The 27,399-nt window shown below is 38.0% G+C and overlaps 1 protein-coding gene across 1 annotated transcript in view; it reads left to right on the top strand.

Annotated features, from left to right (window-relative positions):
* Positions 1 to 27,399, top strand: part of LOC146001273 (metabotropic glycine receptor) — a 981,963-nt gene that overhangs the window by 647,979 nt on the left and 306,585 nt on the right. The window contains exon 4 of the mRNA XM_083138577.1: positions 4,390 to 4,533. Coding sequence (XP_082994703.1) covers positions 4,390 to 4,533 — 144 coding nt within the window. The remainder of the gene's footprint in view (positions 1 to 4,389; positions 4,534 to 27,399) is intronic.

The raw sequence follows: 27,399 nt of genomic DNA, 5'->3' as shown, positions 1-27,399 counted from the left end.
TTTGATTGATTGATTGGTTTGGTGTTTTAAGTCCACTTTATGGACAGTAAAGCTAATCGGGACTGGACCTACAGTTCAAAGTGGGATCCGAACCACTATGTGCCTCCACCGGGAATCCAACCCCGGACCCCTTGATTACAAGGCGCTATGAAGCAGGAAAACAGCTTCTGATATAATGAATAACAAATAATTAACATAACCTAGGCAACAGGAATGGTTACTAACGGGTGAGCAAAAGGTAACTGTGCACCTACACTACGCTACATTACGCAGAGGAAAATCTTCCCTTTCTTGATGTTTATTGGTGCATAAGGACATGGACAGTTGGTTGTAAGCCACTCATTGTTGTCAGTCACCCACTGTTGTTTCTTCAGTTGTTTCTTCGGAGCGTGGTATTGCAAAGGGCGGAACTGCATTAGCAATGGTTTTGTTACTCGAAGCTCGTGTGTTTTTGGTGAAACAAGTCTTTCGACATGGAGGTGAATATACAGAAGAAGTGCGAAATAAGTTTATGGAAAGGTTTCCTGATACTGATCCACCACATCGTAATGCAGTGCGGCGGTTGATCGATAATTTTAGCAGAACGGGATCAGTGAAGAATGCGCCGAAATCAGGCAGGTCACGAGTTCTAGCAGAGGACAAGTTACGGGATATTTCGATTAGAATAGAGAAAGACCCAAAGAAGTCAATTCGTAAATTGTCACAGCAAGTGAGTGTATCGTACGGCAGCACAAGAACCGCACTGAAAAATCACTTACATTTACACCCCTACAAAATAACAGGTGCAAAATCTGCAAGAAAGGGACCACGACAACCATATTGAGTATTGCAGGTGGTTCAGAGACTTTATTGATGTCAATGGAGAGGATATTCTCGACGTCACATTTGCTCAGATGAGGCCTGGTTTCATTTATCCGGTTACGTGAACAGTCAAAACAAAAACACACGAGTTTCGAGTAGCAAAACCATTGCTAATGCAGTTCCGTGCTTTGCAATATCACGCTCCGAAGAAACAACTGAAGAAACAACAATGAGTGAGTGACAACAATGAGTGGCTTACAACCAACTGTCCATGCAATTCCTGTCTGTCCTTCGAAGAATATCATGAACAAATCAAACAATTATAGGGGTGGAAGACTTGTTGATTCTTCTCCCACTCCAAAAGCAACCCCAAGTTATGCTCGTGCCTTCGGTGCCTGGATTTATTATAACTGGGTAACACTCCTCTTGACGTGGCTATTCACTGAATGATTTATTCCTTTCCTGTTTTTTAAGACATTCCTCTACACTATCATTTGCACTTCACAGCCGACGAATTCCTTTACCTGTCTCTGTTTCTAATGCAGGATTGAACGCAAATAAGCAACATAAATCACCTAATAGTAAGATTGATTGATTGATTGATTTGCTTTATTTTACTTCGCTTCTAGTGACTCTTTTGGGTAATTTGCGAAGATGGGAATGAGGGATGATGTGAAATACACGCATTGTTTGATGGATATAATTTGCACTGAAACAAATAAAAACATTTGCAAACAAATATTTGATTACACGTTCAGATAATAACGTCGTCGTTATCCTCCTTGTATTTCTCAATTAGACACATTTCACCCGAATGTGCCTCAAGGAAACAAAGTTCTCCCGACGAGGCACCATTAAAAATAAAATATTTTCTGCCATTGTATTCGTTCCGTATTATTCGTCGAAATATCCATGCGTCTAGTTGGTTTGTAAGAACTGCACGAACGCACACATTGAATTAAAATAGAGAGGAAAGGGGGCGGGGGAGTTTAACCCCCTTTATTCATCGGACAGCAGAAAGTTACTCGTGCGAGAAACATTGTTGTAATGGCGAGGCATCGATTCATTCTGTGTTCAAGTTTCTCGTTCGTCGACGCTCTATTCCGACGAAAAGAGAGAGAAAAAGTAGATTAGTTATGAAAACTTTTTGTGGCTGATGAAGCTGCTCTGGTCACCACGTCTGAATGCTTCTCATTAAAAGTGGCTTGTGGAATTTTATAATACCTTCTCTACGTATAAGCTCTTCAAGCATTAAAAATATGTACGATCTGCTGGTTGAAAGTGTTTTCATTCTGTTGGGTAAAATATTGCTACGTATAGCTATAGAAATGTAAAGAAAAGAAAGTTCTGTATACCTTAAGGGTATTCCTATAGATACAGATATACAGGGTATCTATAAAAGAACTCTGGTTTTGAAGCTAGATATTTTATTAAAAACTGAAACTCAGTAAAAAGTAAATACATATTTTTGAAGGTAATGTTATCAAATTTTGTTTACAATTTAGTAAATTCCAATGTGTGCCCCGTTTGTAGCACGGCACACATCCAAACGATAATCAACTTCTTGCCACGTCTTGGCCAGCATGTCTGGGGTAATGGTTGCCAGAGAAGCGATAATTCTTTGCCTTAGATGGTTGCTTGAATTTTCTCCGCATAAACCATGTTCTTCACATGTCCCCATAGAAAAAATCTAAGGGAGTAAGGTCCGAACTTCTTGGAAACCATGAAATAGGCCCTTTCCTTCCAATCCACACTTCCAGTTTCTTTAAACGCCTTAAGACATTGACGAATGGTTTTATCCGAAGACTAAACACCACCATACTTGCGTCGAAAGTTCCGCTGTGCAGTAATAGCAGATCCAGTTTCTACAGGTCATATCACACACTGCACCTTCTGTTGTGGCGTCGCCGTTGCACTGAACTGCACTGACTGTGTTCGGCTCGGCCACTTCAAGGTCAACGCTGCACAGCGTTGCCAACCTTTGTTGGAATAAACTCCAAAGGGCTTGAATAAAACTTGATGAGCTACTGATTTCAAAGTAATTAACTAACCTGAGTTACCTAATACCGTTTGCGCGCTATCATTGTTTAAAACTCCGGAGTTCTTTTATCGACACCCTGCATTTGTGCTACCTTCTTAAAGCTGATAATACAGGATAGTGCAGAGCAAGAGTATATTCATAGAATATAGGGTTATTAAAAGGAACTCCCTCCCTGGTTTAGTGATTTGTTGTGCGGAACTCATGGAACATATCGTTAATGTATTGGTGTACAGTCACAGACAATACAAATGGGACACGTATATCGTGAAATGCTCGCTTTCCTAAAGGCATTATGTGTGTTCCCTAATTCTACGGCGATGATTAGATTTTAATATCAACATTTTAAATGGCAAGTTCCGCCACCGCCGTAGAGTTAGGCAACACACACAACGCCTTGCAGGGATGCAAGTATTTCAGGATCTAGGTGACCCCATTTTTATTGCCGGTGTGTGTACATCTGTGTCTGATGTCCACAAGTTTTATTCGAATAGTTCCGCACAGTGCTGGTTGCACACTTCGCCGCCAGGAGCGTGCGATGCAACATGGAGGCGTCTGGTAGGGCCTCCCCGATGGCGCAGTGGTAACGTCGCCGCCTTGTAATCAAGAGGTCACGGTTTCGATACCCGGTGGAGGCACAAGTGGTTCGAATCCCACTTTCAACTGTAGGTCCAGTCCAGATTAGCCTTACTGTGCATAAAGTGGACTTAAAACAACAAATCAATCAATCAATCAATGGAGGCGTCTGGAGAGGAGAAGGCATTCTGTGTCCTGCAGTTCCACGAAACAAAATCTGTTGCGACATTGGAGAACGAAATTTCAACGAAGAAAGTCCTTCGTAAGTGGCGCAAACCTATCGTGACTGCGGGTTGTCTGTGTAAAGGGAAATCAAGTGGTCGACCATCAGTGACGAACGAGACATACCAATGAACATCAGCACTAACAAATTAATTGGTCAGACGAAACTAAATGATTCCATTAGACCCAGTTGTAGTCAACTAATTTGAACCGAATTTTGCATTTGTCAAGAAGACTACGCATAATCGAACTAATATTCTCTATCATTATACCATAATCTATTTATTAATATTAAATTTCAAGGATTCATATTAATTAACGTATAATGGTTGTTTTTTTTAAAAAAATAGAAACAATTTACGAGTACAATTGTTGAGATCGGGACATTGACTTTAAAAAAAAACTAAATTTATCGGGCCACAGTCTAACGAAGATTTCGAACCACTGACATACAGCATCTCTATCCGCCTGAAATAAAACTTTCAGAGTTTTTCTGCACATGTACCTTGAAATGCACATTAGTATTGGTCTGCAATAAACATATTATTTTTTTGAAACCACTGAGTTCATTTTGATAACTCTGTATATAATTGTATGTAGGATAAATTATTTCTGTGTCTTTGGATTCATAATGTGATGCTTACCCTTTGTGGATTAAGACAGTTTATGTGTGTTCTGTTAACGTTTTTTGTACCATATAATGAAAAGGCAAAAAATATTGCATACAAATGATTATTTTTCCTTCTTTCTAGTGTGTCCCTATCCCAGGACTGGGTTTCCGTCGCGGAAGTTACAAGTGCATCTGCAAGAAGGGTTATTTCTTCCCAGACGTGAAAGCTCATCATCGCTACTACAACGGCACAGTCATAGAAGAGGAGTACGAGAAGTTCATGATGGTAAGTTGCCAGATTGTGTATCATTTTTTTTTGTTTGTTTTGTTTTGTAGAGGTCAGTTTGGTATTTATGTTAATACTGACAAGGAGCAGTCAATAACAATAACCCGTGGCGCAACAGTCCATTTAGGCCCAGGCCTCACTCCCACCTGATTCTATTCATTCAAACATTTATAGAGTGACGTGTAGTCAGCACAACGAACGCCCAGGCGTTGTTGAAGATTTCCGTGACCGGGTTACGCTACGCATAAGTAGCTCTCCAATTTCTTCACGATGGTGGGTGGCCACTCCCATACACAGGCCTAAATCTCAGGGAAAAGACTCGGACCTGCGCGCGTTCCGTAGCCAGAGCACAAAGAGTGACGCCGACCACGGTGTGGGGAGGAGCAGACAATAATGTTTAATATTATTATTAACCTTACTTAAGAAATATAGGCCCCGTTTCCTGACGTCACTATTGACAGGTGCATCCACAATACGTTGAGAAGTCAGCTTCTGGTTGACATTTGATAACAAATAGTAAAAATAGTGACAATTTGTAAAAACTTCACACATTTAATTTTTACCACAACTTATACATCCAAAACGAACTACAAATTAAATTTTCCCTTTCTCCTTTTTGATTTTATTGTTAAATCTTTTTAATTTCGCTACAATAAACATTAGCAATTTTAGCAACGTCTGCAGACTCGGTCAAACTTGAACACACTAAAGCCCGCTTTAGACGAAAGCATTTTCCATATAATTTTTCTTAACATTTACGCCATGACCAATATGCTACCGTGTAAAGTGAGAAATCTTATGGCTTTTCATATGCCATGGCATATTTCATGGCATTTTTCAAGGATAGGATCGGTCCTATTTCTGTAGCATTTTTCGTAGCATAACCAATCAGAAGCGACCTCTAGGTTACGAGCGCAGTTGTAATGGCGGCTGTGTGAGATGTAAACAACGCATCACTTCACATTTTTAAAACACGATAATTATTCAACCGAGAGGAATTACGCTTCGTATTAAATGGTTTTAGGTAGAGAAGCATGGCACTGATTAAATATATACTTTACAACGTTTACTGTAGACGTATGGAATAATATTTTAGTTGTTTCAAATGTAAACACCGTGCACTCATCATAGATGGCGTAACTCGACGTGCCTTTCATGCTGTATATGTTATACATTGTAATCGCAAAAGCTAGCCGAAATGTTACATGAAATGCTTGCGTGTAAAGTACTTTCTGCTATAAGATTTTTGGAAGCATTTACATAGCATTAATACTAGCCAAAATGTTAAAGGAAATGCTTTCGTCTAAAGCCGGCTTAAAGCACTTCACACACGCTAAGGCATTAAGGCACACTGAGGGGGGATAGGGGAAGGGATAGATCGTCTAATGAAGTACTTTCCTTCTGATCTTATCTTCTGTATACTTGGTGTTAGAACTGTCGGCATCTTCCTTGTAGAGCTAAAACAGTATATCTTATGTAACTTCTATAGTAACGTCCAGCTCCCTTCCTATGTTTCGTTTTACTGCAGTAAGTAAGGTAAAATCCTTACGTATTAACTCCGAAATACTTTACAATAACAGTAACTAGACATTCCTAGTGTTAGTTTAGCACTATTCTCTATTGTGCAACACACTTATACCTAAGGTTTAAACCAAATACGTGCTTACGAATTCAAGAATCTTAGTACTGCTTCCGCAGACGTTCCAGACAACGTCTCTTGCCTCAAAATGAATAACCGGTACACCGAAACGACCATTACTGCTCCAACCGCCTTTTTTTTTTATCAAATACAATTTAAGTTTTTGGAAGGGCGAGTCAAATTTTATTGGTGTGTTACCCAGGGCTTGTTGCAATTGCATTGGCTATCATGGTAAGGGGAGGGCCAAGGAATGGTTGCTTGGTGAAATAACCTGCCTTTTTACTCAAGTTTCCATTCATGGAAAAAAATAACTCAAAATATATGAAAAAAATAGCAAAATACAGGAGTGACTACCATGAAATAAATATGTAATCTTCCCATTTATTGTCGCGTCATTTTCTGTCTACATCATCGAGTAATTTGACATTATGCATCGCATCAATTTTTTTCAATGGACTAATTGCAATGAGTCGTTCAATCGAACGATTAATATTTCTACCTCCACCTGTATCTTGTTTCCAATTACCAATCCGCCAACCTCCGTAGCGAAGTGGTTAGCACAACGCTCTACGACGACAGAGAACCCGAGTTCGAATCCAGGCCTGGACATGGGTGCTCCTTGTGAGAGTTTCTTCATCAATTTCATTCTCATCGTCGTGGTTAGCCAAAAGTAACAGAAATGCGAAATAATATAAGCCGAATCGGTCAATGAACCTGATTAGCCTATTTAAACATAAAGTGGACCGAAGACGTAAGGACGAAAAGCACAAAAGTTCAAGATGGATTATTCTGATGTTAAAAGATTCATCAGGGTGTGTACCGGTCAAGAATGTCAAGAATGTCAAGAAAAAGTCAAGAAATCAACAATTAGGTCAAGAAAGCCAAGAAAAAGTCAAGAAATCAACAATTAGGTCAAAGAAAGTCAATAGAAAATCAAAAAATTATGCTTGTGGTCAAGAATTTTTGGATTTTTTTACAGTATAGTAAATTTACATCGTACTGGAATTTGATAAAATTGAATATTTGGAATCTAAAATTGTATTCAGTTGTAGTTAGATTTGTTCCCTTTGTTCTTTAAGAATTATATTCTTGTATGCGTGAAGTTTTGTAAGAATGTATAAGTTCCAGCATAACTCTCGAACGCCTGGAGCAATTTCAACCAAACTTGGTACACATCTCACTTGCAATCTGGAAAGAAATACTGTTGGGGTAAGACACCCCTGGCACCCCTTGAGGTGGGGATGGGAAGGGGTGACATGTAAAAATAATCGAAAACGACCGATATTAGTGTGGAATCCATAGTTTTCGGGGTCGCTAAGATGAATAGTGACACTACGAATGCCGTTCAGCTCCAAGTGCATTACCTATCGGTATGGGGGGTGAGAGGGGGTGATAAATAAAATGTCAAAATTGACCTGCATTAATGTCGAATCCATAGTTTTCGGAGTCGCTAAATTATTTGGTGAACCCACCCTTCAGCAAGCAACACTATAGTTAGAATTCATTATTTTCCTGTCTAATAAAATATTGGGATACATAAATTCCCGGGCAATCAGTTAGTATTAAATAATGTGGCCATTGCTCATGTAAGATGAAGTCGGAAGCATTAATTTTAAAATGTATTTATAATAAAAGCAAGTCTAAATGCCATGTTAAAGTACAGCTTCAGTTTTTATATTAACCAGCCTTGAGCTATGGGTTTTTCATTGAATGAAAATATGTATTATCTTGATTTCCAACTATACCTAAGTGGATTATATACATGTTAAGAAGAAGGGAAATGGAGGTTAAGAAAATGGAAAGGAAGGTTATGAAAAAGTCGACAATTTTGGATTTGTTATTCTGGTAGACACCCTGTTCATTGAATGTGTGCTTTGTCTTTCTAAAATAGTTTTTGAGGTGCATCACAGTAGATGTTCATTGCTCCCATAAGCTGCACACTGGCGCTCCAAAGTAACTTCACAACCAAAGAAGGCCTTCTGGTTTGGAAATCACTGGGTTACAAAAATCCAAAAGTTAATCATGTCAGCTTCGATCCCCCACGACTCAATTGATAACGGTCGTGCCACTGACAGAAGACGCTCAACTGGAACTCCGGAATGCGAAAATCCTTTCCTCGTCGTCCCTTCAGGGAAAATCAAACCGCTAGGGGACGCAACGTATCCTAGGACAACAGTCGCATCCACTTTGAACCACCGCTAGGAAGGAGAGCGTGAAATTGTATAAATTTTCCGATGCTTTTTTTTCCGTTCAGAAATATTGTTACATCAACGAATGTCATAAATCTCGACACAGAGTCAAAAGAAATGCTTTCTCCTCTGTTTCGGAAAATTGAATTTCCGTGCCTTTGTGGGTTCGTATTATGGTATTATGGCCCTGGGACAGATTTCGTTTCCTTTGGACTTTGGTGACGTTTGTGTATGTGAAGGAAGATAGGAAAAGGGTACGACGAAAAAAAAAAAAGGGTGTTCCGTTTTAAAAAATGAAAGAATAGCGACCTGCTTTCCCCAATCCTCTTCCATCGCGATGCATACTGTACCAGAACTCTCAAAGGATTTGCCACCCAAGGTATCTACATACTCTTGACATTCAGGCGTTAGGAAGAAAATTCACGGAAATTTGATCAATGATCGATTGATTGATTTGGTTTATTTTAGTTCACATTCCTGCCACTTTTGGCTAATCGCAAGGAAGGGGATGAGTGATAATTTGGGAGCGGATTTTTATGTGAAAACATATTTTTTTTTTCCAAACTCGGTAGGAGTTCCATCCAAATAGTTGCAACGTAATCTGCGGAGTTTTATTCCACATAAAAATGCATGATTTTACTTCTAGCACATAAAACACACATTTCTACGAAATAACATAAAATATACATACCTAGGTATTTTAGACGTTCCAGACAAAAAAGAATTTCCGAGTTATTTTGCAATTTGGAGTTGTTGAAACACAAGGTAAATAAGTAAATTACTATCCTATTTGGGATTACACAACAAATAATTATGATATTTTATCTGTGTTGTGAATGAGTTTGACAAAACTAACGCGTCATCCATTGCGATACTTCAAGGTTTATTGAAAGATGGATGTTTACAATACGATTTGGGGTTCCTGTATGCAAATGTAAGCTTTTTGTGTGGCGTGATAGAAACTTTTACACAACTGCTTCGTGAAACAGTGAAGGACGTTTTTGCAGATAAAAGGTAACCTAACCATTTGAGACACACACGCAAGTGCTCTGAGACAATTTCCAAATCTGTTGATAAGAAAACATAGGGTACCAAAAACTGTGTGCAGTTGCTCAGGTTATGGAGAGTGATATTGATGGTGTAAGTGTGCATAGCATCCCTCACTTCAAATTTGCACGTCTGATTACGTGTGGTGTGGAAAGGTTGTTTTCGCAAGACATTGTTCACAGAATCGGCGTGCATTTTCAATGGACAATTTGGAAATGTGCTTTGTTTTCCACTGTAATAACTAGAATACAACAAGTATCTAATGCTCTGCTGTCACTTGTCTCTATTTATTTGTTTGACAGTTTTTGAATGGAAATATTTTAAACTTTTAGCCACATATTTTTCAGTTGTTTTAGAACATAAAAATAAATATTCTTCACTTTTTTTAACATCTAAAAATCCGTTCCCTAGTGATGATATGATGAAATTGATGAAGGGGCACTAAAGCTCTTGTCTAATCTTACGGCGGGCGCATTGCATGCTGGCACGGGAAGTGGAGAGCGGAAAGCGACCAATCCAGCGCGTTAAGAAATGCAGCATCCTGTAGAACGAGGTGCGCGAAGTCGTAACTTTCGACGTCGCCGCTGTTCTCTGGTTGGTCTGCTGCGTATTTCCCGCTCCCCACTTCCCTTGCCAGCATGTAGGCCGCCCGCCGTAAGACTAGACAAGAGCTATGTGAAGAGAAAGAAAACGCCCATGCCCAGGCCGGGATTCAAATCCGGGACCCCTGCCGTCGTAACCCTGTATGCTAACCACTTCACCGCGGAGTAACCGGCTCACGCGATTAGCCAAAAGTGACACTAAAGCTACGCTAAATAACACACACATCAAATACAGTAATCGTTATCATTCTTCTCATTTCCTGAGAACTTGGATGGAGAAATCGGTTGTTCCTCTCATTACACCTACAGTCCCTACACCTACCCTGAACATGCTGCTACACCGTAGATTTAAGCCCATTGCCTGTTCTGTAAGAAAGTGTAAAAAATCGACAATTTGCAATCCGAAACACTTCAGCAAACCTGAAGAACAAAAAACAGCAAACTCAATTCGCAATGCCTCTGCAAGGTAACTTGAGCGCTTCGTCCTTCCCACAAACAATACATGAACAATTACAGTCAGTCCCAAAAGCGTCCAATTATTTCCACAGGAAACGAGCAAACACAGCTTGTACCTGTCTCTCGACTTTTATTGTCTGCGGTTATCTTCAAAGCTTCACGACCATCGGAACAGCGTTCCGGCTCCTGTGTGAAAAGAGTTTTTTGTTTGCTTTAGAGGATTACAACGGCTCACTTCCGAACCTTGTTCCCGACCCACCATAAACAAGGTTTATGGATTACGCGGGCTGTAACTACGTGTCGAACCGATCAAAGAAACGGCCGTTTGAAAATCTTGTGCTGGTGGGATCTTCAACTGCAAATAATTTGGTCCAATTCACTGATCAACATTATTTTTGCAATTCGGAAGAGATGGCATGTTTCCAATAGAACTTTTCAAGTTGTACTCAAACTTGCATTTAGAATTATTCTATTAACCACTGTTTTCCTGTGGTGATCCTTCTAGTTTCGTACAGCCTTTGTCAAAAGTTCAGGACAATGTCATTTTATACTAGGCAACTCAAATTGCACAAAGTGTTGGTAGTTTGTCTATAGCGTTAGGCGTAATTTCGGGGTTGCCAGGTGCAGAACGTATATGTTAATAAAACATATATGCTAAAAACGTAACGTTTCCATCCTCTAACAGGGTCTTCTTCAGACGAACATTGTGTTTATTTTTTATAAAATAAATTTGTTCAAATTTGTCTTGGTCAGTATTTTAATGTTTTATTAACTTGGAAAAAAGGCTTAACAGTGTTACCAATGGATATGTGTGGATACATTTCTAAATATGCATCAATGGATTAAGAACAGGACACGTACGCACAACAGCATACTCTTCAAAAATTCATATTGTAACTCAACAAAGTTGCAAATGTGGTAATGAAAACATCTATGCACAACATTTATTCTTAGAATGTCCAATTTTCTTACAACAACGAATCATACTCTACAAAGGTTTACAGCGATTGAAAATTCCATTTAAGTGTCACTCTCTTTCCTTTTTGGCTTCTATACGGATATGCACGAAAATGTAGACTTGATATGCAAAAAGCGATCACAGTGAAACAGTGCAAAGATAAAAGTGATTTACTTATATAATTAATTTTAATCTGTGACAATTTAATCTACCAAACCCGGAAGAACTACAATAACAGAAATCCTGACCAAAGTCAACAGGATATAAACGTTGATAGGGTCAAATAAAAAAGAAGAAGAAGAATAATCAATCAGGCACATAATCTGTTCCATCAGTTCGGCTTTGTCATGAAACCAAAAAAATCACACAACCAACACTCTAAAATCACAGCCGACCTCCCTAAAATCACAGCCGACCTCCCTAAAGAAGTGGTTAGCCCAGCGCGCTACGACACCAGGAATGACAGGTTCGAATCCCAGACTGGATATGGGTGCTGTTTGTGAGTATTACTATATCAACTTCATCCTATCATGACTCATCTTCACAGTCGTAATTCGCCATAAATGGCAGAAATGCAACATTAAGCAACAACAAAAACAGCTTTTCCTTGCCAAATTCACAGATTATCTGCACATGGCCAGACGTTCGATTTGATTGTTTGTTACCTCAGCATCGAGCCCAGAAGCAAGTTGCAATTAGGACACGGTCTAGTCCTCAAGAGCAGTCTGGGATCCAGCCTGGTAGGCAGTCCAGCGCCAACTAGGGCATTCCAGTAGAAAATCTAGCTTCGGGTGATTCGCCCAATATTAACAAATTTTGTCCCTTTCAACAAAGTAGTCCATCTTGGTCAATGTTGACAACATCACATTCTCCATGCAGCCAGTGATGGGTTGACTTTTCACTCTACATCGACAATACTACTGTACTTTTCCAGCCCTTTACGTCAACAATAAACATTCACTTACTATACAGCGTGTCCAAAAATACATTCCGTGATTATAAACCACCACAAAATTTTAATTATGTATATTAAGAAATTTATAGCGATCCCATTCGAAAGAACAGCTCAAAGAATTTTATCAGATGTGTAATTGTTGGCGTTAACTACAACAATAGATGGCATAACAATAAAAGAATGAAAAAGAATAGCCAAAAGTAGCAGAAAAACACATTTTAGGATGTAAGAGAAAATTAACGAAATGGACAATTTGTACGGTAATATTCATGGATCCCACTGTACAAACCTAAACATTCAGTAAACATCAACAGTAACACAATTTGCTTCTAACAACAATGCCATTTGCAATAACACATTAACAATCAAAAGATCGTTTGGTGTGTTCTCTCCTGTCCACCATTACGTTTCTTCTTCTTCTTATTATTATTATTTGAAGTTTCTTTCCAACACTCATTCATACAGCATTGTACAGTGGGATCCATTAGTATTACCGTGCAAATTGTCTATTTCATTAATTTTCTCTTCCATCCTCAAATGTGTTTTTCTGTTACTTTTGGCTACTTTTTCATTTTTTTTATTGTTATGTCATCTATTGTTGTAGATAACACAAACAATTACACATCCGCTAAAATTCTTTGAGCTGTTCTTGCGAATGGTATCGGTATAAATTTCGTAATATACATAATTAAAATTTCGTGGTCGTTTATAATCACGGAATGTTGTTGTGGTCGCGCTGCATTACAAAGCTGGGAGATAACACGAGTGAGAGCTGTATCTTCATTTCAGTTTCATGGTCATGTCATACGGAATGGCATATTTTTAATATAAGAATACTGACACTGAAATTAATGGCATTGGGATATGATATCAACTTTATTTGGGCCCCCTGGACATTCTTTAACAGAAGGGAATAATATAGCAGATACTTTGTCAAATTATGCAACGAATCAAACAATCAAACGGCCATTTCCAATAAAGTTTCCGTCTGGAATTTTGGAATCACACGTTAAAAAGAAATTTTACTTACTCACTGGCAAAGTTTGTGGACGAATACTGGGGACTTCCCCGATGGCGTAGTGGTAGCGTCGTCGCCTTGTAACCAAGGGGTCTCGGACTCGATACCCGGTGGAGGCACATACTAGTTCTGATCCTACTTTAAACTGTAGGTCCAGTCCCGATTAGCCTTACTGTGCATAAAGTGGACTTAAAACACCAAATCAATGAATCAATCAATGGACGAATACTGGTACTCAATGCGGTAAGATGTACTATTCTATACAAGAAAGAATTCCAAAGGAATGCTGGTTCAAACATATATGACTCTCCCACAGTTCCCTCACAACTATCATGCGCAGCAGGTTAAATCACACTATCGCTCCAGTTCACCTTTATAAGAAGGACTTAGTGCCTTCACCAGTCTGTTTGTGTAATGAATATCCTGCAACTCCGAATCATAATTTCAGTGTAAACTTCATGAAACATACAGAGAACAATTTTTACAGGACTTGTACAAGAGTGGACATCAAGCGCCAATGACACTGCCTTGTTTACTGACTTCACCTTCATCCTCGGTAACCAATATTCTTACAAAATATTTTAAGAATTCGAAAATAACGCTGTAAATGTGTAATGGTATAATTAGTTATTATGAAAGGAATAATTCATTCATGTGTATATTACAAATTTATAAATTGTTAACTGGTGCATGGATTTTGTCCACAACCAATAAATATTTTATATAGCTTCAAATCCCAACAATGGAGCAGTGCTGCCAACATCGAAGAGAAGCGGTTGAATGAAAGATATGTCTCTCTTGAAAGGAAAAACAAATCATGACAAAGAAGCGTACCGAAAGCATTTTTCGGGATAGTGAATTCATAAATTAAAAACCGTAAACGTAACCCTACACAACACAGTAACAATGCGGCTCAGTAAAATTACACTTTAATGGGAGACGTGGAAACTATGGGAATCCAGGTATTCAGGAACAATAGAGTTTGTAGGCAATTAATTAAAGTTGCCTTCACATAAACAGCTATTGATGTAATGTAATGTGACACGGGGAAAACATCTATTTATATCTAGGTTCTAATTGTTGTAGTTCTCCTCTTACAAACGATGTTCCCAATTACATTATGGTGTCTGGTTACAGTAGTGGTATTGACTGTACTATAAACTCGAGAAAGTACGAACCCCCCTCCAGCAGCTTTGGCCATACTTAAAACTTGCTCAACATGCCCATATGAGTTTTTTGCTCAAGTGTGGAGCTCTTATAATTCAAGATTTTTGTAAAAAATGCCCTCGGGAATTTTTCAGAAAGTAAGAGCTCTTCAGATTGATTTGTGCATACTTACAAAAGTTGCATCAGCCAGATTTTTGTCCATAAACTTGTCAAAAAGTGATATATTTTTGGCCACACCAGAAATTAAGCACATACACATACATACACACACATATTTACTTCCGGTTTAAGTTTAATTGGATACTAGGTTCAATTTGCTTGCTCCGTGACACTCTATTTCTTATATTATATGTTTGCATGTTTCTCCTCTGTGTCAGTGTGTGGAATTCCCGAGACGGTAGTATTGATTTTTGCCTTGCCCTCAGCGCCAGTATTTACAGAAATTCCCGAGTATTGCATCATTCAGTATTGTGAGACTGACTGAGGAGAACAGACGTGTTGATACAGTGCTTCTCATACTTACTGGTTTAAATTCATATTGAACAATATAAAATCTGATATTTGTTGTAATCCACTCATATTTAGAGTCAAGCTTATATTTGTCCCAGCCTGTTATACATAACAAGGTCATTGCCATTCTATACATGCATGTCCGTGCAGGCATTTGCGCTGGGTCAGTGTGAATGATTTTATACTTGTGGGCTATTGGCTTTACAACCTGTCATAAGATTAATATTATTAATATTAATCCATAGAGATTAGATTTAAAACCCAGGAAATTTTATATAAATACCAAAGCCAAAAATATTAACACACATACACACATATACACCTACACACACACAAAGCACACAGCTGAACCCAACTGATATTTTTTGTTCAGTATAAAGTTTTGAATTGAAACCCAGGAAATTGTATATAATAAACAACAACAAAAATGCCGAATCAAAAATATTGTAATCAGTGCAATAAGAATATATCCAGCTCTAATTGGGCCAAGCATCAAAAAATTTGTAATCCAGACAAATACAAAACTCCCACAAAAATTTGCCCCAAATGCAATAGAAAATATAACATGGAATATTTCACATATACACATAAAAATACTTGCTCTGCACAACCATCCACTTCTGGTCTGAAAAGAAAGCACGAAGCACCTGTTAATGCCAGAGCAGCAAAACAGCCACGCTATGCACCCATCCGTAGCAGTTTTAACGGCCAATTAAGGGATCACCGGTTTGTATCAGAGCCAAGATGCGGCATTGAGAATTTCTTGAACAGTGTAAATCCTAAAGTGCAGGCAATTCTAAATGCACAAAATGGCTCTTATAAGCTCTCTCTCAAATTGTTTATACAATATAAGAAGCCAAACGCTACAAAATTTACACACCCCCACATAACAGAAACTGTACCGGTATATTCAAATGCAAATTCGGACACAATAATAAGCAGCTTGATAAATCAACTGAATATCAAACACTCTGAATTTGCGGCAAAAGAATCAGGATGGAGCCTATGCGGTTCATCACACAAGTTATATGTTAATATTTCTGAATTCAACCCATTACAAGGATCTACATATCTGCCATTACCTGCCAATATCAAAAACAAAAGAGCCGTGGTCAATATTGAAAATACCGACCAGAAATGCTTTTTGTGGTGTATATTAGCTGTTTTGTATCCAGTTTCAAGGAATCCTCAGAGAATAAGTTATTACAAACAGCATGAGCACGATTTTGACGATGCAATGGAGGGTTTGGAATATCCAATGTCAGTTCAGAATATTGATAAATTTGAAAAAAAGGCCAAGCACATCAATGGCAAACAATTATCTATTAATGTATTTATTTGTTCCACTGGCAATTGCTTGATAGATCCTCTCAGAATCAGTACAATTGATGATGATTCTGCTATTCCGATTGATCTGCTCTTAATTGAGGGGGATGGCACATATCATTATACTCTGATACATAATCTTGAAGCTTTGGTGAGAACACAACTAGACAAAACTCATACAATATTCAAGTTGTGCAGAAGATGTTTAACTGTATTTTATGGTCAAAAAATGGTGAAGGGGGTTCGGGAAGAGAATGCAGAAATTGCTAAAAACAAGTTAATTGAGCATCTGAAATACTGTGGGAACCATAAACCTGTTCATATGGTGATGCCCAATCCAAGTGAAAATTGCAAATTCAAAAAGAATGAAGCCTTGTTGGAACACCCAGCATATATTGTCTGGGATTCTGAATCAAATCTCAAATCTCTTGCATTCTGCAATCCAGATCCCGAAGAATCTTCAATTACACCATACCAGCTACATGAACCTTCCAGCTTTTGTTATGTGGTTGTACAGGATGGTGTAGCTAGTGAGCCATACTTATACAAGGGACCAAATGCCATCAAAATATTTGCACATAGAATAGAAAATGTGTGCCGTGACATAGCATATAACATCTTATTAAAATCAAAGCCCATGTTGCCTTTAACAGAGGAACAGATTGAAGATTTCAACAAAGCAGAAAAATGCCCGGTATGTGATTCTGAATTTTCAGATACAAATATCAAGGTACATCACCATTCTCATACAGATGGTAAATTCTTAATGGCTCTGTGTAATAGCTGTAATATTAAGATCAAGAGACCAAAATTTATCCCCATATTTTGCCACGGAGCATCCACTTATGATTTCCATCATTTGATCAGATACGAGGGGTTTGAGAAGCAGAATTTAAATATTTTAGCTGAAAATGACGAGAAATATATATCTATTAGCAAGATAATTAAAGTTAATGGTGTTCCTATTCACATAAGATTTCTTGATTCTTACAGATTTTTATCTGCTAGCCTGCCCACACTGGCCACTCAATTACCTGATGATCAATTCAAAATCACAAGTGCCTCGTTTCCAAATCAGGACCTGAAATTAATTAGGCGGAAGGGTGTATATCCATATGACTATGTTACAGATTTTTCTAAATTTGATGAGTGTTCCCTGCCACCACAAGAGAGTTTTACAGCAAAATCAGAGGATCTGGAATCACAGATGAAGATTATCACCATGCCCAGTTGATGTGGAACAATTTAAAATGCAAGACATTTGGTGATTATCACAAGGCATATTTAAAACTTGATGTGACCCTCTTAGCTGATATACTTCAGGCATTCAGAAAATCTTCCATGCAAAATTATAAACTGGGACCCAGTATATTTTTACAGTGCCCCGGGCCTAGCATGGGCCGCAACATTTTTCAACACCAAAAAGCAATTGGATCTGATCCACGATCAAGATATGTATCTGTTTATGAGAAATGTATAAGAGGAGGGATGGTGCAATGTTCTCAGAGATATGCCAGAGCAAATAACAAGCATATTATGCTGCCTGATTATGATCCAGCACGGCCATCAAATTTTATACTGTATGTAGATGCAAACAGCCCTCTATGGTCATGCCATGATGCAAAAACTGCCATATGCAGGGCTTGAGTGGGTTGAAGATTTCATATTGAGGATCTTAAGAATTTTGATGACAGTGAACATGGCCTGTTCTTAGAGGTTGATCTGATAATTCCTGATGATTTGCACAAGAAATTTTCTGATCTGCCCCCAATTCCTGAGGTTCAGTGCTCACCTGGCTCTAAACAGAAGAAGCTCATGATGACTCTAGAGCCAAAACAGGGATATGTCATATATTACAAAAAACCTCCAGTTCCTGATGAAACATGGTGTTCAAGTGACCAAAGTTGGCAAAGTCTTGAGGTTCAGGCACTCAAGATGGTTGAAACCATACATTGATACAAACACAGAGCTTCGAACATCTGCAAAGAGCCAATTTGATAAGAGCTTGTTTAAATTGATGGTGAATTCTGTATATGGCAAAACAATTGAAAATGTCAGAAAACATACCGATGTTAAAATAATTACTGACCCCAGCCTGAGCAAAAAATTGGTTGCAAAGCCCAACTTCAATTACAGAAGAATTTATGATGAGCACATGGCACTTTTCAACATGATGAAAACAAAGATCAAATTTGATAAACCTATTTATGTAGGGGCTGTGATATTGGAATTGTCCAAATTACATATGTTAATATTGTATTATGATGTGCTGAAACCTTTTTATGGTGATCGTGTAAAATTATTGTACATGGACACGGATAGTTTTATTCTTGATATTCAAACAGAAGATGTTTATCAAGATATGTCACAGTCTGAATTGTTTCAATACTTTGATACCAGTGAACATACAATAATTCAACCCCACAACAAAAAGGTGCCTGGCAAGTTAAAAGATGAGACACTTGGTGATGTTATTGTGGCATTTGCTGGGTTAAGTGCCAAGGTGTACAGTTTTAAAACATGTAGTGCTGCTGCCAAAAAAGCCAAGGGTATTGGCAAAGTAGTTGTGGAAAAAGAGCTTGAATTTGAAGATTATAAAAATTGCATCAAATCCCAGAATTCAATCAAAACATCAGAATCCAGAATTCAGAGTGTGGATCACTTGCTGACTTCAAATATTGTAAGAAAAGTGGCCCTGGACCCACATGATAATAAGAGATGCATTTTGTCATGTGGCATACATACTTTACCATGGGGGCATTGTGATTTGAAAAATGGTAATCAATGCCCAATTACAGAGCATGATTTGAAATAAATAAACATGCCTATGAACTTATTTGGGTTCAAAAAACAGGCTATTATGGAGCTGCCAACACCACAACCCTCTCCTGATATGCTGTCTAAACTGAGTGGCTTGTTAATTATTCATCTGAACAGCATACTTACAGAAGTTGATGATGAAACAGGTAAAAAATTGTACATATTTAACAATAATTTAAATCATTACCAATTACCTGTAGGTGGTCAATTGCAATTTATTACAACCCCTGAGGGTAATGTTAAAATTTCAGTAGGGAGAAATATTTATAGAATTAAGCACTCAAACATGATTTCCGGCACTGTATATACTGTTTCTGCTGGTGACTGCTTATATATTGAAGTCCCTGGGTCATATGACAAGCTTATACCCTTTTTTATAGAATTAAGAATCAGATACTCTATAATAATTAACTACTAAAACAAAAATGCCTAATGATATATTTGGCCATACAAGACATGAAGATCACAGTGATGAGATTCTGATGCTTGATGTCAGAGTCAAGAAATTGAGAAGTGATTTACAAGCTTTACAGACCACACTCAATGCCAGTCTTCAACTAGAAATTACAAATTTACAATCACAATGCATGGACCCTCTTCTTAAAATTGATTCTGAACTCAAATTACTGCTTCAAAAATATACTGATTTGGCTACATTGGATAATTTTCAAAGTTTAGAAGAGGCTGTAGCAGCTCTTCAAGCCAAATTTAAGACTCAGGCCACCAACTCTGAGCAATTGAAACAACAATTGGAAGAGCAGATAAATAATGTCCAGACACAGCTCCAAACAATTGTCAAAAGCATAAAATCACAAGAAGATTTTGATCTAGTGATTTCCACTCTAAAAGAACAGATTCAATCACTCCAGATACCTAATCTGGAGTGATTGAATCTGTTCTTTTAGAGTGGAAATCACTAGATCAAAATCTTCTTGTGATTTTATGCTTTTGACAATTGTTTGGAGCTGTGTCTGGACATTATTTATCTGCTCTTCCAATTGTTGTTTCAATTGCTCAGAGTTGGTGGCCTGAGTCTTAAATTTGGCTTGAAGAGCTGCTACAGCCTCTTCTAAACTTTGAAAATTATCCAATGTAGCCAAATCAGTATATTTTTGAAGCAGTAATTTGAGTTCAGAATCAATTTTAAGAAGAGGGTCCATGCATTGTGATTGTAAATTTGTAATTTCTAGTTGAAGACTGGCATTGAGTGTGGTCTGTAAAGCTTGTAAATCACTTCTCAATTTCTTGACTCTGACATCAAGCATCAGAATCTCATCACTGTGATCTTCATGTCTTGTATGGCCAAATATATCATTAGGCATTTTTGTTTTAGTAGTTAATTATTATAGAGTATCTGATTCTTAATTCTATAAAAAAGGGTATAAGCTTGTCATATGACCCAGGGACTTCAATATATAAGCAGTCACCAGCAGAAACAGTATATACAGTGCCGGAAATCATGTTTGAGTGCTTAATTCTATAAATATTTCTCCCTACTGAAATTTTAACATTACCCTCAGGGGTTGTAATAAATTGCAATTGACCACCTACAGGTAATTGGTAATGATTTAAATTATTGTTAAATATGTACAATTTTTTACCTGTTTCATCATCAACTTCTGTAAGTATGCTGTTCAGATGAATAATTAACAAGCCACTCAGTTTAGACAGCATATCAGGAGAGGGTTGTGGTGTTGGCAGCTCCATAATAGCCTGTTTTTTGAACCCAAATAAGTTCATAGGCATGTTTATTTATTTCAAATCATGCTCTGTAATTGGGCATTGATTACCATTTTTCAAATCACAATGCCCCCATGGTAAAGTATGTATGCCACATGACAAAATGCATCTCTTATTATCATGTGGGTCCAGGGCCACTTTTCTTACAATATTTGAAGTCAGCAAGTGATCCACACTCTGAATTCTGGATTCTGATGTTTTGATTGAATTCTGGGATTTGATGCAATTTTTATAATCTTCAAATTCAAGCTCTTTTTCCACAACTACTTTGCCAATACCCTTGGCTTTTTTGGCAGCAGCACTACATGTTTTAAAACTGTACACCTTGGCACTTAACCCAGCAAATGCCACAATAACATCACCAAGTGTCTCATCTTTTAACTTGCCAGGCACCTTTTTGTTGTGGGGTTGAATTATTGTATGTTCACTGGTATCAAAGTATTGAAACAATTCAGACTGTGACATATCTTGATAAACATCTTCTGTTTGAATATCAAGAATAAAACTATCCGTGTCCATGTACAATAATTTTACACGATCACCATAAAAAGGTTTCAGCACATCATAATACAATATTAACATATGTAATTTGGACAATTCCAATATCACAGCCCCTACATAAATAGGTTTATCAAATTTGATCTTTGTTTTCATCATGTTGAAAAGTGCCATGTGCTCATCATAAATTCTTCTGTAATTGAAGTTGGGCTTTGCAACCAATTTTTTGCTCAGGCTGGGGTCAGTAATTATTTTAACATCGGTATGTTTTCTGACATTTTCAATTGTTTTGCCATATACAGAATTCACCATCAATTTAAACAAGCTCTTATCAAATTGGCTCTTTGCAGATGTTCGAAGCTCTGTGTTTGTATCAATGTATGGTTTCAACCATCTTGAGTGCCTGAACCTCAAGACTTTGCCAACTTTGGTCACTTGAACACCATGTTTCATCAGGAACTGGAGGTTTTTGTAATATATGACATATCCCTGTTTTGGCTCTAGAGTCATCATGAGCTTCTTCTGTTTAGAGCCAGGTGAGCACTGAACCTCAGGAATTGGGGGCAGATCAGAAAATTTCTTGTGCAAATCATCAGGAATTATCAGATCAACCTCTAAGAACAGGCCATGTTCACTGTCATCAAAATTCTTAAGATCCTCAATATTGAAATCTTCAACCCACTCAAGCCCTGCATATGGCAGTTTTTGCATCATGGCATGACCATAGAGGCTGTTTGCATCTACATACAGTATAAAATTTGATGGCCGTGCTGGATCATAATCAGGCAGCATAATATGCTTGTTATTTGCTCTGGCATATCTCTGAGAACATTGCACCATCCCTCCTCTTATACATTTCTCCATAAACAGATACATATCTTGATCGTGGATCAGATCCAATTGCTTTTTGGTGTTGAAAAATGTTGCGGCCCATGCTAGGCCCGGGGCACTGTAAAAATATACTGGGTCCAGTTTATAATTTTGCATGGAAGATTTTCTGAATGCCTGAAGTATATCAGCTAAGAGGGTCACATCAAGTTTTAAATATGCCTTGTGATAATCACCAAATGTCTTGCATTTTAAATTGTTCCACATCAACTGGGCATGGTGATAATCTTCATCTGTGATTCCAGATCCTCTGATTTTGCTGTAAAACTCTTCTTGTGGTGGCAGGGAACACTCATCAAATTTAGAAAAATCTGTAACATAGTCATATGGATATACACCCTTCCGCCTAATTAATTTCAGGTCCTGATTTGGAAACGAGGCACTTGTGATTTTGAATTGATCATCAGGTAATTGAGTGGCCAGTGTGGGCAGGCTAGCAGATAAAAATCTGTAAGAATCAAGAAATCTTATGTGAATAGGAACACCATTAACTTTAATTATCTTGCTAATAGATATATATTTCTCGTCATTTTCAGCTAAAATATTTAAATTCTGCTTCTCAAACCCCTCGTATCTGATCAAATGATGGAAATCATAAGTGGATGCTCCGTGGCAAAATATGGGGATAAATTTTGGTCTCTTGATCTTAATATTACAGCTATTACACAGAGCCATTAAGAATTTACCATCTGTATGAGAATGGTGATGTACCTTGATATTTGTATCTGAAAATTCAGAATCACATACCGGGCATTTTTCTGCTTTGTTGAAATCTTCAATCTGTTCCTCTGTTAAAGGCAACATGGGCTTTGATTTTAATAAGATGTTATATGCTATGTCACGGCACACATTTTCTATTCTATGTGCAAATATTTTGATGGCATTTGGTCCCTTGTATAAGTATGGCTCACTAGCTACACCATCCTGTACAACCACATAACAAAAGCTGGAAGGTTCATGTAGCTGGTATGGTGTAATTGAAGATTCTTCGGGATCTGGATTGCAGAATGCAAGAGATTTGAGATTTGATTCAGAATCCCAGACAATATATGCTGGGTGTTCCAACAAGGCTTCATTCTTTTTGAATTTGCAATTTTCACTTGGATTGGGCATCACCATATGAACAGGTTTATGGTTCCCACAGTATTTCAGATGCTCAATTAACTTGTTTTTAGCAATTTCTGCATTCTCTTCCCGAACCCCCTTCACCATTTTTTGACCATAAAATACAGTTAAACATCTTCTGCACAACTTGAATATTGTATGAGTTTTGTCTAGTTGTGTTCTCACCAAAGCTTCAAGATTATGTATCAGAGTATAATGATATGTGCCATCCCCCTCAATTAAGAGCAGATCAATCGGAATAGCAGAATCATCATCAATTGTACTGATTCTGAGAGGATCTATCAAGCAATTGCCAGTGGAACAAATAAATACATTAATAGATAATTGTTTGCCATTGATGTGCTTGGCCTTTTTTTCAAATTTATCAATATTCTGAACTGACATTGGATATTCCAAACCCTCCATTGCATCGTCAAAATCGTGCTCATGCTGTTTGTAATAACTTATTCTCTGAGGATTCCTTGAAACTGGATACAAAACAGCTAATATACACCACAAAAAGCATTTCTGGTCGGTATTTTCAATATTGACCACGGCTCTTTTGTTTTTGATATTGGCAGGTAATGGCAGATATGTAGATCCTTGTAATGGGTTGAATTCAGAAATATTAACATATAACTTGTGTGATGAACCGCATAGGCTCCATCCTGATTCTTTTGCCGCAAATTCAGAGTGTTTGATATTCAGTTGATTTATCAAGCTGCTTATTATTGTGTCTAAATTTGCATTTGAATATACCGGTACAGTTTCTGTTATGTGGGGGTGTGTAAATTTTGTAGCGTTTGGCTTCTTATATTGTATAAACAATTTGAGAGAGAGCTTATAAGAGCCATTTTGTGCATTTAGAATTGCCTGCACTTTAGGATTTACACTGTTCAAGAAATTCTCAATGCCGCATCTTGGCTCTGATACAAACCGGTGATCCCTTAATTGGCCGTTAAAACTGCTACGGATGGGTGCATAGCGTGGCTGTTTTGCTGCTCTGGCATTAACAGGTGCTTCGTGCTTTCTTTTCAGACCAGAAGTGGATGGTTGTGCAGAGCAAGTATTTTTATGTGTATATGTGAAATATTCCATGTTATATTTTCTATTGCATTTGGGGCAAATTTTTGTGGGAGTTTTGTATTTGTCTGGATTACAAATTTTTTGATGCTTGGCCCAATTAGAGCTGGATATATTCTTATTGCACTGATTACAATATTTTTGATTCGGCATTTTTGTTGTTGTTTATTATATACAATTTCCTGGGTTTCAATTCAAAACTTTATACTGAACAAAAAATATCAGTTGGGTTCAGCTGTGTGCTTTGTGTGTGTGTAGGTGTATATGTGTGTATGTGTGTTAATATTTTTGGCTTTGGTATTTATATAAAATTTCCTGGGTTTTAAATCTAATCTCTATGGATTAATATTAATAATATTAATCTTATGACAGGTTGTAAAGCCAATAGCCCACAAGTATAAAATCATTCACACTGACCCAGCGCAAATGCCTGCACGGACATGCATGTATAGAATGGCAATGACCTTGTTATGTATAACAGGCTGGGACAAATATAAGCTTGACTCTAAATATGAGTGGATTACAACAAATATCAGATTTTATATTGTTCAATATGAATTTAAACCAGTAAGTATGAGAAGCACTGTATCAACACATCTGTTCCCCTCAGTCAGTCTCACAATACTGAATGATGCAATACTCGGGAATTTCTGTAAATACTGGCGCTGAGGGCAAGGCAAAAATCAATACTACCGTCTCGGGAATTCCACACACTGACACAGAGGAGAAACATGCAAACATATAATATAAGAAATAGAGTGTCACGGAGCAAGCAAATTGAACCTAGTATCCAATTAAACTTAAACCGGAAGTAAATATGTGTGTGTATGTATGTGTATGTGCTTAATTTCTGGTGTGGCCAAAAATATATCACTTTTTGACAAGTTTATGGACAAAAATCTGGCTGATGCAACTTTTGTAAGTATGCACAAATCAATCTGAAGAGCTCTTACTTTCTGAAAAATTCCCGAGGGCATTTTTTACAAAAATCTTGAATTATAAGAGCTCCGCACTTGAGCAAAAAACTCATATGGGCATGTTGAGCAAGTTTTAAGTATGGCCAAAGCTGCTGGAGGGGGGTTCGTACTTTCTCGAGTTTATAGTACAGTCAATACCACTACTGGTTACCATGTCTAATTCGAAGGTAGTGTTGCCATCCTGATTCATTAAGGCTCGGTTGGACTTTTGGACGACGCCAGCGAAGTCGTTTTCGAGATGACTTCTTGTTTCGAAAAAACGCTATGATATTCGAAATTCTGAAAAATTATATTTTGTTAGAATTTCTTGTAGAGCACCCACGTGAATCTTCGTGTGGTTTGCATTCGCTGCTGTCTAGATATCCACAATAGTTTCCTGGCTACGTAAGACTATTAAACTATTGCGAATATCAAGACAACAGCGAAAGCAGAACAGACGACGATTCAGGTGAATGCCCCAGAAGGAATTCTAAGCTGAATACTACAGGGTTATTCATAAGTCAATTTCACATTTCGGAGTTTTACTGTGAAATAAGTGCATGACATATCAGCATGAATGATATAAAAAAAGAAAGACAATCTCAAAAAGTTTGTTTGTCATACCTTACAAGTGCTCTCAATGTGTGCACCTTTGGTTACACGGGAGACATCCAGGCGATAGTCCAATTCTGCCCACAACCGCACCAGCATGTCACGGTCTGTCGTTGCTATCGCTGCTGTAATGCGAACTCGGAGGTCGTTCATATCACCTGGAAGCGGTGGAATGAACACCCTGTCCTTCACATATCCCCAGAGAAAGAAATCACAAGGTGTGAAGTCTGGGGATCTTGGCGGCCACCGAAACAATGCGACGTCATCGTCAGTAATGCGTCCAATCCATCTTCGCGGTAAGTTCTTGTTCAGGTACGCACGCACGAGTCGATGGAAGTGGGGTGCGGCCCCGTCCTGTTGGAAAATGAAGTTACCTCTGTCTGCTGTCACTTGGGGAATAAGCCATTGTTATAACATTTCCAGATAAGTGATGTCAGTCACTGTGGATTCTGCAAAGAAAAAGGGCCCGTAAACCTTGTCCTTTGCCACGAAGCAGAACACGTTGATCTTTGGGGAGTCGCGCACAAAAGTTTCATACCACTTCTTGATGGTCCTGCGATCTGGTGGATCCTTCTGAAAACGAGTGCGAAATCGCCGCTGAATAGTCACAGTAATCTCTGTTTTCGCAAACTGTATCACGCAAAATGCTCTCTCGTTACCTGAGAATGCCATAGAGTTTCTGATTCCATACGTACATGTCTCGGACTCGCACGTCTCATACATCACGCACACGATGTACCCCAAATGTGACACTGACATATGAATAACGCTGTATTTTGTCGCATGTCCATCTGCTCTAACTTCGCCAGGAGAGATGTATGGATTGTTACGAGTAAATATTGAATTACGTGGATTTCAAAAACACTACAGTATTTGCACAAACATGTTATTATTATTGATAATTCACTACACCTGACAACCAGATACATAGCTTCGGAACGTGACGCATTAACGCGGAACACGGTAACGTCATCAACTCATTTCTGACAAGAAAAATTGGAGAAACGGCAAAACAACATTCAGCCGACGATATTTAAGTTTTTAGTATTTTTAATATCATAACAGTTTGTCGAAAGGAAAGGAAATATCGAAAATGACCTCCAAAGCTCCAGATGTGTGATTCTGTTCAAAATCACAAGACGTGACGTGCTAGGCGAGGGGGGTGGGTGTTAGGTAAGATGTAACTCCTCTCTAGGTCAAATTTTCTTGAAAAAACAAAAATACAGGGCTATGAGTACTAAAACACAGCTCCGCTTGTCATAAATTTTCGAAATTTTTGAGCACATGCATTGCTTATG

The sequence above is a fragment of the Lepisma saccharinum genome, chromosome 17, assembly GCF_977018435.1.
Source record: "Lepisma saccharinum chromosome 17, izLepSacc3.1, whole genome shotgun sequence".
In the NCBI taxonomy this organism is placed as follows: Eukaryota; Metazoa; Arthropoda; class Insecta; order Zygentoma; family Lepismatidae; genus Lepisma; species Lepisma saccharinum.
The sequence above is the reverse complement of the archived record's forward strand: the minus strand, read 5'-3'. Positions and strand labels throughout refer to the sequence as shown.